Genomic DNA, 16,322 nt, shown 5'->3' on the forward strand with positions numbered 1-16,322 from the left:
GCTAAGAATGGCGATCAGTGAAGCCTATAAAGCTTCAGGGGCTGATCCTCCAACAGGGGTGATGGCCCATTCAACAAGGGCAATAGCAACGTCCTGGGCGGAAAGAGCAGGGGCCTCTCCAGGTCGAATCTGTAAAGCGGCCACGTGGACAAGCTTCTCCACCTTCACCCGCCACTACAGGTTGGACTTGCTATCAGCAGCGGAACAATCGTTTGGCAGGAAGGTCCTGCAGGCGGTGGTCCCACCCTAGAGTAAGTACTCTTTTATCATCTCCAGGTGCTGTCCTGAAAGACGAGGGGAGAAAAACCCTAGTTAAACTTACCGGTAACGGTATTTCTACGAGTCTTTCAGGACAGCACCGATGACCCGCCCTAATTAGTTTGTAAACATGTGGTGTTATTGCTATGTTCTGCTTATCTAATTTCAGCATGGCTGGAGGTACTCTGTGAACAACTGAGGCCATGGTGGAAGTGTCCGGTCCTTAAAGAAAAAACTGACTGCAGTGTTTCCTGGGAAAAGTGGGTGGAGCTGCGCTCTCTCCAGGTGCTGCCCTGAAAGACTCGTAGAAATACCGTTACCAGTAAGTCTAACTAGGGTTTTTTTCATAAATTCATTGGTATTAAGTAATACTGCACTATGGAGGCTCCTATGTAGCAATTAGTTACTTTGCAGTGCTTTACAAGTGGTGCAGCAGATCTCCTGAAAGCACAGCAACACAACCAAAAGTGAAGTGAGCAAATGGAGTATCTGTCCAAACCAGAGGGTCCACCATAGTTAGACCCCTTTCACACCAAGGGCGTATTGCAGGCGCTATAGCGTTAAAAATAGCACCTGCAATCCGCCCTCAAACAGCTGCTCCATTGTCCCGAGGGCTTTCACACCGGAGCGCTGCGCTGGCAGGACAGGAAAAAAAGTCCTGCCAGCAGCTTCTTTCGAGCGGTGAAGGAGCAGTGTGTTTACCGCTCCTCCACCGCTGCTCCCCATTGAAATCAATGGGGCAGCGCTGGGATACCGCCGGCAAAACGCCGCTATTGCGGCGCATTGCGGGCGGTTTTAACCCTTTCTCGGCCGCTAGCGGGGGTAAAAGCGCCCCGCTAGCGGCCGAAATACGCCGCTAATCCGACGGTAAAAAGCAGCTATAAATAGCGGCATTTTACCACTGACGCTGCGGGCGGCCCGGTGTGAAAGGGCTCTTACCCCAGAAGGGGAAGGCTCATAAAGACCTATAGTTTAGGTCAATCCATGAAGGTGAGGGCACACTTAAAATTGACTTTGAGGTGGAACACAAAGTGTGAGAGTGTAGTTTACAGCACTGGGCACCTTGAATCACTATCCGATATGTGCATACATGGATTAAAAGTGTATATTATCATTTGGGCTTTTGATGTTTATGGACATTGGGATTGCAATTGCGTGATATTTCACAGTATACAGTGCCTTGCAAAAGTATTCACCCCCTTGGCATTTTTCCTGTTTTGTTGCCTCACAACCTGGAATTAACATGGATTGTTTGAGGATTTGCATAATTTAATTTACAGAACATGCCCACAACTTTGAAGATGATTTTTTTTTATTATCATTATTATTGTGAAGCAAACAACAAATAGGACAAAATGACAAAAAAGTTAATGTGCATAACTATTCACCCCCCTAAAGTCAATACGTTGTAGAGCCACCTTTTGCGGTTATCACAGCTCCAAGTCGTTTTGGATAAGTTTCTGTTTAGCTTGCCACATCTTACCACTGGGATTTTTGCCCATTCCTCCTTGCAAAACTGCTCCAGCTCCTTCAAGTTGGATGGTTTGTGCTTGTGAACAGCAAGCTTTAAGTTATGACCACAGATTTTCTATTGGATTGAGGTCTGGGCTTTGACTAGGCCATTCCAACACATTTACATGTCTCCCCTTAAACCACTCAAGTGTTGCTTTAGCAGTGTGTTTGGGGTCATTGTCCTGCTGGAAGGTGAACCTCCGTTCTAGCCTCAAATCACACAGAGTGGTACAGGTTTTGCTCAAGAATATCCCTTTATTTAGCACCATCCATCTTTCAGTCAACTCTGACCAGTTTCCCAGTCATGACTGCTGAAAAACATTCCCACAGCATGATGCTGCCACCACCATGTTTCACTGTGGGGTTGGTGTTCTTTGGGTGCTGTGATGTGTTGGGTTTGCGCCAGACATATCGTTTTCTTTGATGGCCATAAAGTTCAATTTTAGTCTCATCAGACCGGAGCAACTTCCTTTATACATTTTGGGAGTCTCCCACATGCCTTTTCGCAAACTCAAAACGTGCCATTTTGTTTCTAGCTGAAAGTAATGGGTTTCTTCTGGCCACTCTGCCATAAAGCCCAACTCTATGGAGCGTACAGCTTATTGTCGTCCTATGTACAGATACTCCTCTGCTGTGGAACTCTGCAGCTCCTCCAGGGTTATCTTAGGTCTCTGTGCTGCCTCTCTGATTAATGCCCTCCTTGCCCGGTCTGTGAGTTTTGGTGTGTGGCCGTCTCTTGGCAGGTTTGCTGTTGTGCCATGTTCTATCTATTTGGTTATGATAGATTTGATGATGCTCCCTAGGGATCATCAAAGTTTTGGATATGTTTTTATAACCTGACTTGTACTTCTCAACAACATTATCCCTTACTTGTTTGGAGAGTTCCTTGGTCTTCATGGCAGTGTTTGGTTAGTGGTGCCTCTTGATTAGGTGTTGCAGCCTCTGGGGCCTTAAAAAAGTGTGTATATGTAATGACAGATCATGTGACACTTAGATTGCACACAGGTGGACATCATTTCACTAATTATGTGACTTCTGGGTTGCACCAGAGCTTTTATGGACTTCATAACAAAGGGGGTGAATACATACGCACATGCCAATTATCAGTTTTTTTATTTCTGAAAAATAGTTTTTATGTATATATTTTTCTAATTTTACTTAGCCAACTTAGACTATTGTGTTCTGATCCATCACATATAATTCTGATTAAAAAAAACATTGAACTAAAGGCTGTAATGTAACAAAATAGGTAAAAAGCCAAGGGGGATGAATACTTTTGCAAGGCACTGTATGTGGTTTTATGTGCGTATTCACATATTGAGACACACAAAACAAGTAGGGAAGTTACAGTTTATTTTTTACTTTATTTGTTTTTTACACCTTTATTTACTTCTATTTGAGGTTTGACATTAATTCTGCAGCAGCGCAACACATTTATTTGTACATAACTAGCCCTGTGGCTACCATCACTTGTTGTAAACACAGAAGTTTCTTTTCGTGTGGATTTTGTGTTTACAAATGTCACCCCACTTCATTTTAGCTCCGGACAGTGGGCATTGGAGGGGGGAGGGAAGATCTGTGTACTGGGAGAGCTGGGGGGTGGGAAGAGGGGGAGCTTTATTCTGGCAGTGGGCTAGGGGATGGGGAATCTGTACTGGGTGGTGGGGTGAGAGGGGAACTCTGTTACATGTTTCAACCTCAATACAGGTGAAGGGTAAAGTTTTCCTTTAAAATGGTTTGTTGTAAAGTGGAAAACTGTTCTGTGGATAGACAAATGGAAATTTGACATTCTTTTTGGCAACCTTGTATGCTGCGTTGTCTGGACCTTCAGGCTTATCAGTGCTCAGTTCAAAAGCCTGCATCTCTAATGGTATGTGGGTACATTAGTGCTTATAAAATGGGTGCCTTGCACATCTGGAAAGCCACCATCAATGCTGAAAGATATATCCAGGTTTTAGACCAGCATATGCTCCCAGTCCCATCCAGACGATGTCTTTTTCCGGGAAGGCCTTGCATATTTCAGCAGGACAATGCTAAACTGCAAACAGCATGGCTTCGTAGTAGAAGAGTCCAGGTGCTTAAAGAGAAATTAAACAGCGCCAAAGTTTCTTTTTTTAAGAAAAACCCCCTGCAAAGTAAAGGCATAATGTGCTAGTATGCATCGCTCTGAAGGGACGGCACGTGTATACCATTCGTTTAGAGTGCATGTGTCAGTGACATTACCAGCTGCATGAGGTCTGAATATCTTCTAAACCGTGAAGGTTTAGGAGATATTCATAGTACCTACAGGTAGACTTTATTATAGGCTTACCAGAGGGGTAACTAAACCCTTCAGGGCCCCGGTGCAAGAAACCATGAAGGGCCCCCCTGACCCCCCCCTTCCATCCGAGCCCTGGGCTTCCAATTCAGGGAGGGCATCCATGGATATCCTCCCAGAACCCTCCCACATGCTGCCTGGGGCGTGCATCCAGCACACTGTGACACAGCTAATCACAGCTGAACCACAGCGAGCCTTTATCATGTGATCAGCTGATCACGTGTAAACAGACTTGTCATTTATCGGCTGTCCTTTCTTTCCATGTGTGAGGAAAGGAGAGCCATTAACCAGCAAGACTGTTAGTACATTGTTTACACTGGTAATCAGGGCTCAGATCAGTGCTGCCTATCAGTGCTCATCAATGACACCTATCAATGCTGTCTATCAGTGCTGCCTATCAGTGCCACATATCAGTGCCCATCAATGCCCCCTATCAGTGCCACTTATCAATGCTCATCAATGGCACTTATCAGTGCTTATCAATGCACCTATCAGTGCCCATCAGTGCTGCCTATCAGTGCCCATCAATACTGCCTATCAGTACTCAACAGCAGGGCTCTGAGCTGAGAGTGCCTCTCAACTGGGACACTCAGAGTAGAGCGTTGCTTGGCGTGAGGTTAAAGTGAGCTGAAGCTTGCTCAGTATGGAGCTGGAAGAGAGGTGCCCGGGGGCAGCAGAGAGGAAAGCTGGATATGATGGGTGATGGGGCGGTAACGTATAGAGGAATTGAATGCCTGCCGGAGGTAAAGGAGAAGCAGGAGGAGGGGATCGGTTCCGCTATATGCCGCCTCTCCTATACAGCTGTACAGGGGGGCCTCACGGGCCCCCCTGGAGCATGGAGCATGGGGCTGGGTCGCAGGTGCGACCCTTGCGACCCCTGTAGCTATGCCCCTGGGCTTACCTGTAGGTACAAGGCTACTGAAAGGGTTTGCATCCACTTTAACTGGCCTGCCTGCAATCCAGACCTTTCACCAATTAATAATAAATTGAAAATATTTGGCGCATCTTATAATACAACAATGAAGTCCGTTGAGCAGTTATAGCATCCTTTATCTGGTAAGAACAACATTCCTATCCCAAAACTCCAACAACTGGTCTCCTCAGTTATCAGATGTTTAGAGAGTGTTAAAAGAAGAGGGGATGTTTACCGTGGTAAACATGACCCTGCCTCAACTCTTTAGAGATGTGTTGCCGTCATCAATTTCAAAATTACCTTTTTTTTTTCTTCTTAAAATGGTACATTTTCTCAGCTTAACCACTTCAATACAGGGCATTTTCACCCCCTTCCTGCCCAGGCCAATTTTCAGCTTTCATGCTGTAACATTTTGAATGACAATTGCGCGGTCATGCAACACTGTACCCAAATTACATTTTTATCATTTTCCCCACAAATAGAGCTTTCTTTTGATGGTATTTGATCACCTCTGCGATTTTTATTTTTTACACTTTAAACAAAAAAAGAGCGACAAGTTTGAAAAAAACACAATATTTTTTACTATAATAAATATCCCAAACTTTAAAAAAATAAATAAATATTTTTTTTAAAGGGGTTGTAAAGGTGTTTTTTTTTTTTTTTAAAAATAACAAACATGTCATACTTACCTTCACTGTGCAGCTCGTTCTGCACAGAGTGGCCCCGAACCTGGTCTTCTGGGGTCCCTCGGCGGCTGTCTCAGCTCCTCCCCGCAAGCATTTACCACCTTCATGCGAGCTCTCTCGCACGGTGGTGAGTGCTTGCGGGCGCGCTCCCGTGATACAGCCGGCGGCTATAGCCGCTCGCTGTATCACTCGGCCCCGCCCCCCGGCGCGCCGCGTCATCGGATGCGATTGACAGCAGCGCGAGCCAATGGCTGCGCTGCTTTCAATCCATCCACTGCAGCCAATCAGCGGCCAGGGTGAGCGGAGGAACAGATGTCGGGAACGCGAAGCTGACTTTCGAGGCGTCAGGTAAGTAAAACGGGGGTGCTGGGGGCGGCGGTTCTGTCAGAAGTTTTTTCACCTTAATGCATAGAATGCATTAAGGTGAAAAAACTTTTACCTTTACAACCCCTTTAACTATTCACTAATGTGAATGTTCATTTTTTTTTTTTTTTTTTTACTTTTAGACTTTACGTCTTGAGGCTAAAATTTCATACACAATTACTTTAGAAACTTTCTAGTGATTTAACTAGCATTGATTTTCTTCAAGATGTAGTAATACAATTCACAGACTCAGTTACTAAATGTTTAAAGCGGTATTAAACCCAAAACTAAACAATCATTGTATTGCAACTTACCAGTTTTTAGATCTGATGGCTGCATTACTTTTCTTTTTAACCACTTGCTTACTGGGCACTTAAACCCCCCTCCTACCCAGACCAATTTTCAGTTTTCAGTGCTCTCACATTTTGAACGACAATTACTCAGTCATGCAACACTGTACCTGAATGATTTTTTTTGTCCTTTTTTCATACAAATAGAGCTTTCTTTTGGTGGTATTTGATCACCTCTGGGTTTTTTATTATTTGCGCTATAAATGAAAAAAGACCGAAAAATTTGAAAAAATGCATTTTTCTTCGTTTCTGTGAAAAAATTTTGCAAATTAGCAATTTTTCTTCATAAATGTTGGCCACAATTTATACTGCTACATATCTTTGGTAAAAATAACCCAAATTAGTGGATATTATGTGGTGTGTGTGAAATTTATAGTTTACAAGCTATGGTGCAAATCATAAAAAAATTATCACATCTGATGTACTGAGGCCTCATTTCTTGAGACCCTAACAAGCCAGGAATGTACAAAGGCCCCCCAAATTACCCATTTTTGGAAAGTAGACATTCCAGTGTATTTAGTAAGAGGCATGGTGAGTTATTTGAAGTTGTCATTTTTTTCCCCACAATTCTTTGCAAAATTAAGATTTTCTTTTATTTTTTATTTTTTGTCACAAAATTGTCATTGTAATAGCTTATTTCTGTAACCCCAAAATACATTCTGCTACTCCACCTGAGTATTATGATACCACATGTGTGGGACTTTTTCACTACCTGGCCACATACAGAGGCCCAACATGCAGGGAGCACCATCAGGTGTTCAAGGAGCATAAATTACCCATCTCACACGTTGACTACCTATTACACTTTTGAAGGCCCTAGAGCACCAGGACAATGGAAATGCCCACAAAATGACCCCATTTTAGAAAGCGAACATCCCAATGTATAATCTATGAGGCATAATGAGTCTTTTTTTTCCAGAAGTCTTTGGAAAATGTGGAAAAAAATGAAAACGCATTTTTTTTTACACAAAGTTGTCCATTTATAAGATATTTCCAACACATAGCATTTACATAGCAAAAACAACACCCCAAAATACATTCTGCTACTCCTCCTGAATATAACGATACCACATGTGTGAGACTTTTACATAGCCTGACCACATACAGAGGCCTAACATTGAAGTAGCACCTTCAGGCATTCTAGGAGCATAAATTACACATTTCATTTCTCAACCACCTATTACACTTTTGAAGGCCCTGGAACACCAGAACAATGGAAACGCCCAGAAAATGACCCCATTTTGGAAAGCTAACACCCCAAAGTATAATCTATGAGGCATAATGAGTCTTTTGAATGGTCCAATTTTTTCCAGAAGTTTTTGGAAAATGTAGAAAAAAATGAAAACGCATTTTTTTTTTTTACAAAATTGTCCGTTTATAAGATATTACAAACACATAGTATTTACATAGCAAAAATAACACCCCAAAATACATTCTGCTACTCCTCCTGAGTATGGCAATACCACATGTGTGAGACCTTTACACAGCCTGGCCACATACAGAGGCCCAACATGCAAGGAACACCATCAGGTGTTCCAGGGACACATGGCATGCAGATACCAAGAATTACACCCCAAAATACATTATGCTGAGCAAAGGGTAAACAAAAGATTACCTGTGGTTTTAGTAGCGCAGTTGTCCACAGGAGGATAGCACTGTTTCAGGCAGCAGGCAGGGACTTGGTCAGCAACAGCGAACACAATTTTTCAGGCAGCAGGCAGGGATACTGTCCATATACAGTTCAGGGTCAGTGCAGAGATATTGTCAGCAGTGCCAAAAATATTGGTCCTGGTAGTAGGCAGGTCCACGTGGTGTGGTCAGTGCGACAGACAGAGGCATGACGGCAGTAAGTCCTACAGGCAGCAGGCAGAAGTAGGGCCTCGTGCAGGACAGAATGGGGACAGGGGTAGAGGCTTCTCCCACCCAAATCTCTTTGAAGCCACCGAGTCTCCAGACCCTAATCTAGGAATGAGAAAACAAAAAAATCGTTTTCTTCATCCAGAAAAACTATTCTGGAGCCCCTCACATATGTGAGACCCCTGTGTTGAATCCCACTAGTCCAGTTGCAGGGTACAAGATCAGTCCAAGAGGCAGGCAAATATCATGGTCAAACAGTCCAAGGTCAGTTCCAGATCAGGCAGAGGTATGTACAGAATCGTTAGGCAGAAGCATGGTCTAATAACAGTCCAGGGTCAGTTCCAGATCAGGCAGCAGTATGTACAGAATCGGCAAGCAGAAGCGTGGTCGAATAACAAGCCAGGGTCAGTTACAGAGCAGGCAGTGGCATAAGGGGTTTGAAGGTATGTGAAGGCAGGAACTGAGGATTACGTTTACCATACTTCACTAATAATTTATTGAAGTATGGTAACGGCGAAAACGGTCACCTATGCAGAGGCCTGGTTGGGAAGGACATTGTGCACAATAATAGGATGTGTCTCTTCTGACTCCTGCTCTGGTACACACCTTACATCTTTTTTGACGTCTTTGGCCTGTTGGTTTGGGAGGGATTTTATCGGGAAAGTGGCGCTCGGAGTGTCGACTAATAACATCTGATCGGATATTTTCTGGTAGGCCGTTCGGGAATATAAGGGTTGTGAAAACTTCCTCCTGGTAGCCAAAGAAGCGTTTGGGGTTTTGGGTGGAGTTGCGGTAAATTACATATGAATTGTATATGGCCAATTGCGACTTTTTTATACCAATGGTATGTCCCTCTTGTGGCAAGGTATGGTTCCATCATTTGGTCATTGAAGTCGACTCCCCCCATGAACAAATTATATTCATAGATGCATTTTGGTTTTTGCATGGGGCCATTCCTTCTGGGGATTTCCACGAACGTATCATTGTGGATAGAAGACAACATGTAGACATCCCTTCTGTCCCTCCACTTCACTGCCAGAATTTCGTTGTTTCGCAGACTTGCCGTTTCTCCTTTTCTCAATTTCTTATTGACAAGACTTTGAGGAAAGCCTTTCCGATTCTTTTTTTATGGTGCCACATGCTGGCGTCTTCTTCCGGTGAAGGTTGTGGAACAGGGGCAGAGATGTGTAGAAGTTGTCTACATACAGGTGGTAGCCTTTCTCTAGTAGGGGGTATATGAGGGTCCAAACAACTTTCCCAAACAACACTATGAAGGAATATGTGTACCCTGTGGCTCGGTCACATAATTTGTACACCTTCACCCCATAGCGGGCCCTTTTGCTGGAGATAAATTGTTTCATTTTAAGCCTGCCGCTAAATTTAACAAGGGACTCATCCACACATGTGTTGGTCCGGGGTAAACAATTGGGGGAATATTTCTGAAAAATAATTAAGTATTGGCCGAATTTTGTAAAGCCTGTCATAATTTGGGTCATTTCGGGGAGGGCACTGGGTATTGTCACTGAAATGTAGGAACCTCATTATCATCAGATAGCTAGTTCTGGGCATCACCGCAGAGAAGAGCGGCATGTGGTGGAGGGGGTGGGTTGACCAATAGGAACGCAATTCATTTTTTTTGTTGAGTCCCATATTAAATGTGAGGTCTAAAAAAACCTTGAACTCCTCCACTGTTAGGTCTCTCCACTCGTAGGGAAGGACTTAATAGGATGTTGGATTTTGCTAAATAAATTGCTGTGCATACAGGTTGCTCTGGGCCACAATTGACGCCAACATGTCCTCCATAAAACTTAAATTAAAAAATTGTATTGGGGTAAAATTCTCAGTGTCCACCTGGACTCCTGGCTGGACAGGGAAAGGGGGAACGTTAGCTTCTCCTGAATTAGGAGGAAGCCACAAGGGGTTCTGAAGGGCATAGGAAAGGCATGGGTCCTAACACTTTGGGGCTGAGGTGACACCCCACTGGTACTTGGCCTTTCTGTTTGATGTACTGCGGTGCTGGTGGATGGCACTGCGGTGCTGGTAGATGGTACTGCAGTGCTGGTGGATGCCACTGCCTCCTCACTAGAACGCCTTCGTTTGGTGGGCCGAATATCTTCCTCCTCTGAGTCACTCAGTGTTTCACTACTGAGGACTGGCTCATAATTTATGTCAGATTCAGGATCCGAATTTGAAAGGGAATCTGAAAAAGAGAGCTCCCCGTTGCTCTCGTTGGCCGTGGAAATAATTTGGTATTCCTTCTCGGCGGAAAAGCATCTTTTAAATATGGTTGTTTGCTGGTGGTGATGAGACTGCACAGGTGTGTGCTAAGCCTGCACTGATGGGCACTGATGAGGTGGCACTGATGAGCACAGATGTGCACTGATATGCACAGATTGATGGCACAGATGTGCACTGATGAGGCGGCACAGATGGGCACTGATCGCACAGATGTGCACTGATGAGGCGGCACAGATGTGCACTGATGAGGCGGCACAGATGTGCACTGATGAAGCAGCACAGATGTGCACTAATTGATTGCACAGATGTGCACTAATGAGGCGGCACAGGAGGGCACAGATATGCACTGATAAGGTGGCACTGATGAGGTGGCACAGATGGGCACTGATGAGTCGGCACAGATGTGCACTAATTGATTGCACAGATGTGTAATGATTGCACAGATGTGAACTGTTGAGGTGGCACAGATGGGCACTGTTGAGGCGGCACAGATGGGCACTGTTGAGGCGGCACAAATGGGCACTGTTGAGGCGGCACAAATGGGCACTGATGCGTCGGCACAGATGTGTACTGATTGCACAGATGTGCACTGTTGAGGTGGCACAAATGGGCACTGTTGAGGTGGCACAAATGGGCACTGTTGAGGCGGCACAAATGGGCACTGATGGGTCGGCACAGATGTGCACTGATTGATTGCACAGATGTGTACCCTGTGGCTAGGTCACATAATTTGTACTCCTTCACCCCATAGTGGGCCCTTTTGCTGGGGATAAATTGCTTAATTTTAAGCCTGCCGCTAAATTTAACAAGAGACTCATCCACACATATGTGTTGGTCCGGGGTAAACAATTGGGGGAATATTTCTGAAAAATAATTACGTATTGGCCGAATTTTGTAAAGCCTGTCATAATTTGGGTCATTTCGGGGAGGGTACTGGGTATTGTCACTGAAATGTAGGAACCTCATTATCATCAGATAGCTAGTTCTGGGTATTACCGCGGAGAAGAACGGCATGTGGTGGAGGGGGTGGGTTGACCAATAGGAACGCAATTGATTTTTTTTGTTGAGTCCCATATTAAATGTGAGGCCTAAAAAAACCTTGAACTCCTCCACTGTTAGGTCTCTCCACTCGTAGGGACGGGCATAATAGGATGTTGGATTTTGCAAAATAAATTGCTGTGCATACAGGTTGCTCTGGGCCACAATTGATGCCAACATGTCCTCCGTAAAACTTAAATTCAAAAAATGTATTGGGGTAAAATTCTCAGTGTCCACCTGGACTCCTGGCTGGGCAGTGAAAGGGGGAACGTTAGCTTCACCTGAATTAGGAGGAAGCCACAAGGGGTTCTGAAGGGCATAGGGAAGGCTGGCATGGGTCCTAACACTTTGGGGCTGAGGTGACACCCCACTGGTACTTGGCCTTTCTGTTTGATGTACTGCGGTGCTGGTGGATAGCACTGTGGTGCTGGTAGATGGTACTGCGGTGCTGGTGGATGCCACTGCCTCCTCACTAGAACGCCTTTGTTTGGGGGCCGAATATCTTCCTCCCCTGAGTCACTCAGTGTTTCACTACTGAGGACTGGCTCATAATTTATGTCAGATTCAGGATCCGAATTTGGAAGGGAATCTGAAAAAGAAAGCTCCCCGCTGTGGAAAGAATTTGGTATTCCTCCTCGGCGGAAAAGCATCTTTTAGATATGATTGTTTGCTGGTGGTGATGAGACTGCACAGGTGTGTGCTAAGCCTGCACTGATGGGCACTGATGAGCACAGATGTGCACTGATTGATGGCACAGATGTGCGCCGATGAGGCGGCACAGATGTGCACTGATGAAGCAGCACAGATGTGCACCGAGGAAGCAGCACAGATGTGCACTGATTGATTGCACAGATGTGAACTAATGAGGCGGCACAGGAGGGCACAGATATGCACTGATGAGGTGGCACAGATGGGCACTGATGAGTCGGCACAGATGTGCACTGATTGATTGCACAGATGTGTACTGATTGCACAGATGTGCACTGTTGAGGTGGCACAAATGGGCACTGTTGAGGCGACACAAATGGGCACTGTTGAGGTGGCACAAATGGGCACTGATGAGTTAGTACAGATGTGCACTGATTGATTGCACAGATGGGCACTGTTGAGGTGGCACAGATGGGCACTGATGAGTTAGTACAGATGTGCACTGATTGATTGCACAGATGGGCACTGTTGAGGTGGCACAGATGGGCACTGTTGAGGTGGCACAGATGGGCACTGATGAGGCGGCACAGATGTGCACTGATTGCACAGATGGGCACTGATGAGGCGGCACAGATGGGCACTGATTGGCACAGATGGGCACTGATTGGCACTGATGGGCACTGTTGAGGTGACACAGATGGGCACTGATGAGGTGTCACAGATGGGCACTGATGAGGTGGCACAAACAGGCACAGATGGTCACAGACGGACACAGATGGTCAGAGACGGGCACAGATGGGGCACTGATGGCACAAGTGGGCACTGATGCGCACAGGTAGGCACAGATGGCACTAGCTATAGATGCTAATGGGTCACTGTGGGCACTGATTGGGCACTGTTAGGGCACACTTTGTGTTTCAACTGTAGAAACTGTAGAATTACTCAAACCGAGTCACAGATCCTCTCTCTCCTCACACGCTGTCCAGGGGACACGGCCAACACAGATTTTCCCTGATGCACGCTCACGAGAGCGCGCGGGGAGCGAGGAAAGGGGACGACGTCGCCCCGGAAATGTAGATCCGCGCTGTAGCCGTCATTCGGCTATAGCGCGGATCTCTAGTGGTTAAGCTTTGATACTTTTATTTACACCTGGTGATCCAGCCAGTAAGTATGTTGTTTTTCAAAAGAACAAGCTCTTCTGCAGATGTAGCAGTTGGGGGGTTGAGGCAAAACATTTTCAACTGGCGCTTACAATGATAAGCTTTTATTTCCTTAATGTAAAACTAAAACTGCTTATAAATTATTAACAGGAGCTTGGCTTTAATTTGTTAGTGTATCTGAATCTACTAGTACTGTACATCCAAAATTCCCCTGACAGTGCTGCTGTCCAAAGGTGCTCCAGCATCCAGAGTGGGGACACTCTAATACAGGAGGTGTGTTACTTGCCAGATCACCAGGTGAAAATAGAGGGAAAGAAGCCTAAAAAAAAAACAAATGCGGGCGCTTTATCTAATGATTGGTAAGCTGCTATATATTACCTTTTAATTTTGGGTTTATTAGCACTTTAACGTTGTTCTGTAGTTTAGAAGTAACTCAGAAAGCTGTAGATATATTTAACAGTAAAGCTGACTATACACTGTTAGATATTCGAACCAATGTTCTTATGAATATTTGTAAAAACATTTGTATGCATATTGTTTGTACATTTTAATGATTGGATGAATGTTGTTTGAAAGTATTTCAACATGTCAATCATTTGCTTTTAACCTTTCAATTTTGAAATGAATCTAGTTTTCACTGTTATGTATATAAATTTACTGTTAGAAACTTGTCCATGCAAGAAAAAATTTCCATGCTGCTCCTTTCAGTTTTCTCGTCACTGTGGTTGAAAACAAACATCGATTTGGCCCTACTGACATTTATAAAATCGGACGTTCCTAAAACAAAACATTTAACAAAATTCTGTACTGCAGCCCGCAGTACAATTCATATTATGTAATTTCCATGCTATTGATGGTAATGTTTCTTTTTTTTCAGGTTCTTCAGTTTGAAAAGGCAAAAGATGTTCATTCGTCATTTCAGTCTCTTATCTCTGAAATCAACAAGCCAGGCACTGATTACCTTTTGAGAACCGCCAATCGTCTTTACGGAGAAAAGTCACATACCTTCTTTGACGTAAGCTTATCTTTAGCTAGTGTAATATTAACCTTATTTGAGGATAACATAAGTGATCTAGTAAATGGTGCCTTGTTCCCATTTGGCCTTCAGACAGATTAAAGTAGATATTGTAATTTCCCTCTTATATTTTGTTTATTCAGACATTGTGCTATGGTTTAGGCTGGCAATAGATTATGCAATTTTCTTTCCTTCAACCATGGGTTAAATGGAAAAAAATGGGCTCAATTCCCTCAACAGCACAGTCATTGTTAATAGTGGAATCCCTCCCTCTGCACTATTGTATTCTGACAGCAGGAAGTTTCCCAACTGTCAGAATACAATGAGCACTGCTTGTGGCTATAGCTGCCGGCAATGATCGTACAAAAAAACAGACAGGCTGGCTGTACTGAGGTTGATCCATAGATCGACTACCAGTTGGAAACTACGATTAGCAATTACAGTGGGGACGGAAAGTATTCAGACCCCCTTAAATTTTTCACTCTTTGTTATATTGCAGCCATTTGCTAAAATCATTTAAAGGGGTTGTAAAGATGTTTTTTTTTTTTTTTAAAATAACAAACATGTTATACTTACCTTCACTGTGCAGCTCGTTCTGCACAGAGTGGCCCCGAACCTGGTCTTCTGGGGTCCCTCGGCGGCTGTTTCAGCTCCTCCCCGCAAGCATTTACCACCTTCATGCGAGCTCCCTCGCACGGTGGTGAGTGCTTGCGGGCGCGCTCCCGTGATACAGCCGGCGGCTATAGCCGCTCGCTGTATCACTCGGCCCCGCCCCCTGGCGCGCCGCGTCATCGGATGTGATTGACAGCAGCGCGAGCCAATGGCTGCGCTGCTTTCAATCCATCCACTGCAGCCAATCAGCGACCAGGCTGAGCTGCAATGAAGCTGACGAGGACGAGGAGCGAAGATTCGAGGCGTCAGGTAAGTAAAACGGGGGGGCTGGGGGCGGCGGTACTGTCAAAAGTTTTTTCACCTTAATGCATAGAATGCATTAAGGTGAAAAAATTTTTACCTTTACAACCCCTTTAAGTTAATTTTTTTTCCTCATTAATGTACACACAGCACCCCATATTGACAGAAAAACACAGAATTGTTGTCATTTTTGAAGATTTATTAAAAAAGAAAAACTGAAATATCATATGGTCCTAAGTATTCAGACCCTTTGCTGTGACACTCATATATTTAACTCAGGTGCTGTCCATTTCTTCTGATCATCCTTGAGATGGTTCTACACCTTCATTTGATTTTAGAAAATGGCTGCAATATAACAAAGAGTGAAAAATTCAAGGGGGTCTGAATACTTTCCGTCCCCACTGTATATCATGGGAAAATGGCTGCTCCATCCCTAGTAAACTATTGGAAAGATATCTCCCATGGGACTTTGTTGCAGCAATAGGAATCACACAGTTTAGAATATATGTATAAAAATAGAAAATCTTTTTTTGGACAACAAATTAAACGTTGGCTGGTCTGTACAATGCACGTCCTACTCTGTAAAACATTCCTACTAAACACATAAGAAGCAGGAATATATTGGATTAAAATAAATTGCATATCCACCAAATCAACCCAATGCGTTTCAACTTATACAAAGTCTTCATCAGGGGGTAAGAAAGTGGAAGCAATCCTACATGTGTGGAAAAAGGAAACAAAATACATAATGAAATTCATATTAACTTTACCAAATGTTTCACACCACATTTATAAAAAAAGAAAATGTCCAGACCAACAGGAAACAGCTTAGTGGTGCAAACCGTACAGGTCTCAGCCCAAAATGGGCTCCAAGCCCCACAGAGGATCAATGGTCACCAGGAAGGGGCAACAGAGGCAGCTCACTTATATTTAATAAATTAGATAAAAAAATAGAGACACTCTATCACTGATTAATCGCGTATTTTTAAGGCTACTTTCACACTGGGGCGGGCGTCAGCGGTAAAGCACCGCTATTTTTAGTGTCGCTTTACTAA

At 44.3% G+C, this 16,322-nt stretch overlaps 1 protein-coding gene across 2 annotated transcripts in view; it reads left to right on the top strand.

Moving 5' to 3' along the window:
- LOC141144864 (leukocyte elastase inhibitor-like) overlaps window positions 1-16,322 on the top strand; it is a 168,404-nt gene that overhangs the window by 56,920 nt on the left and 95,162 nt on the right. For both annotated transcript variants that reach the window (XM_073630949.1, XM_073630948.1), the window contains exon 3: window positions 14,218-14,355. In XM_073630949.1, the coding sequence (XP_073487050.1) occupies window positions 14,218-14,355 (138 nt within the window). The remainder of the gene's footprint in view (window positions 1-14,217; window positions 14,356-16,322) is intronic.

Source organism: Aquarana catesbeiana, linkage group LG05 (genome assembly GCF_042186555.1).
Source record: "Aquarana catesbeiana isolate 2022-GZ linkage group LG05, ASM4218655v1, whole genome shotgun sequence".
Taxonomy (NCBI): domain Eukaryota; kingdom Metazoa; phylum Chordata; class Amphibia; order Anura; family Ranidae; genus Aquarana; species Aquarana catesbeiana.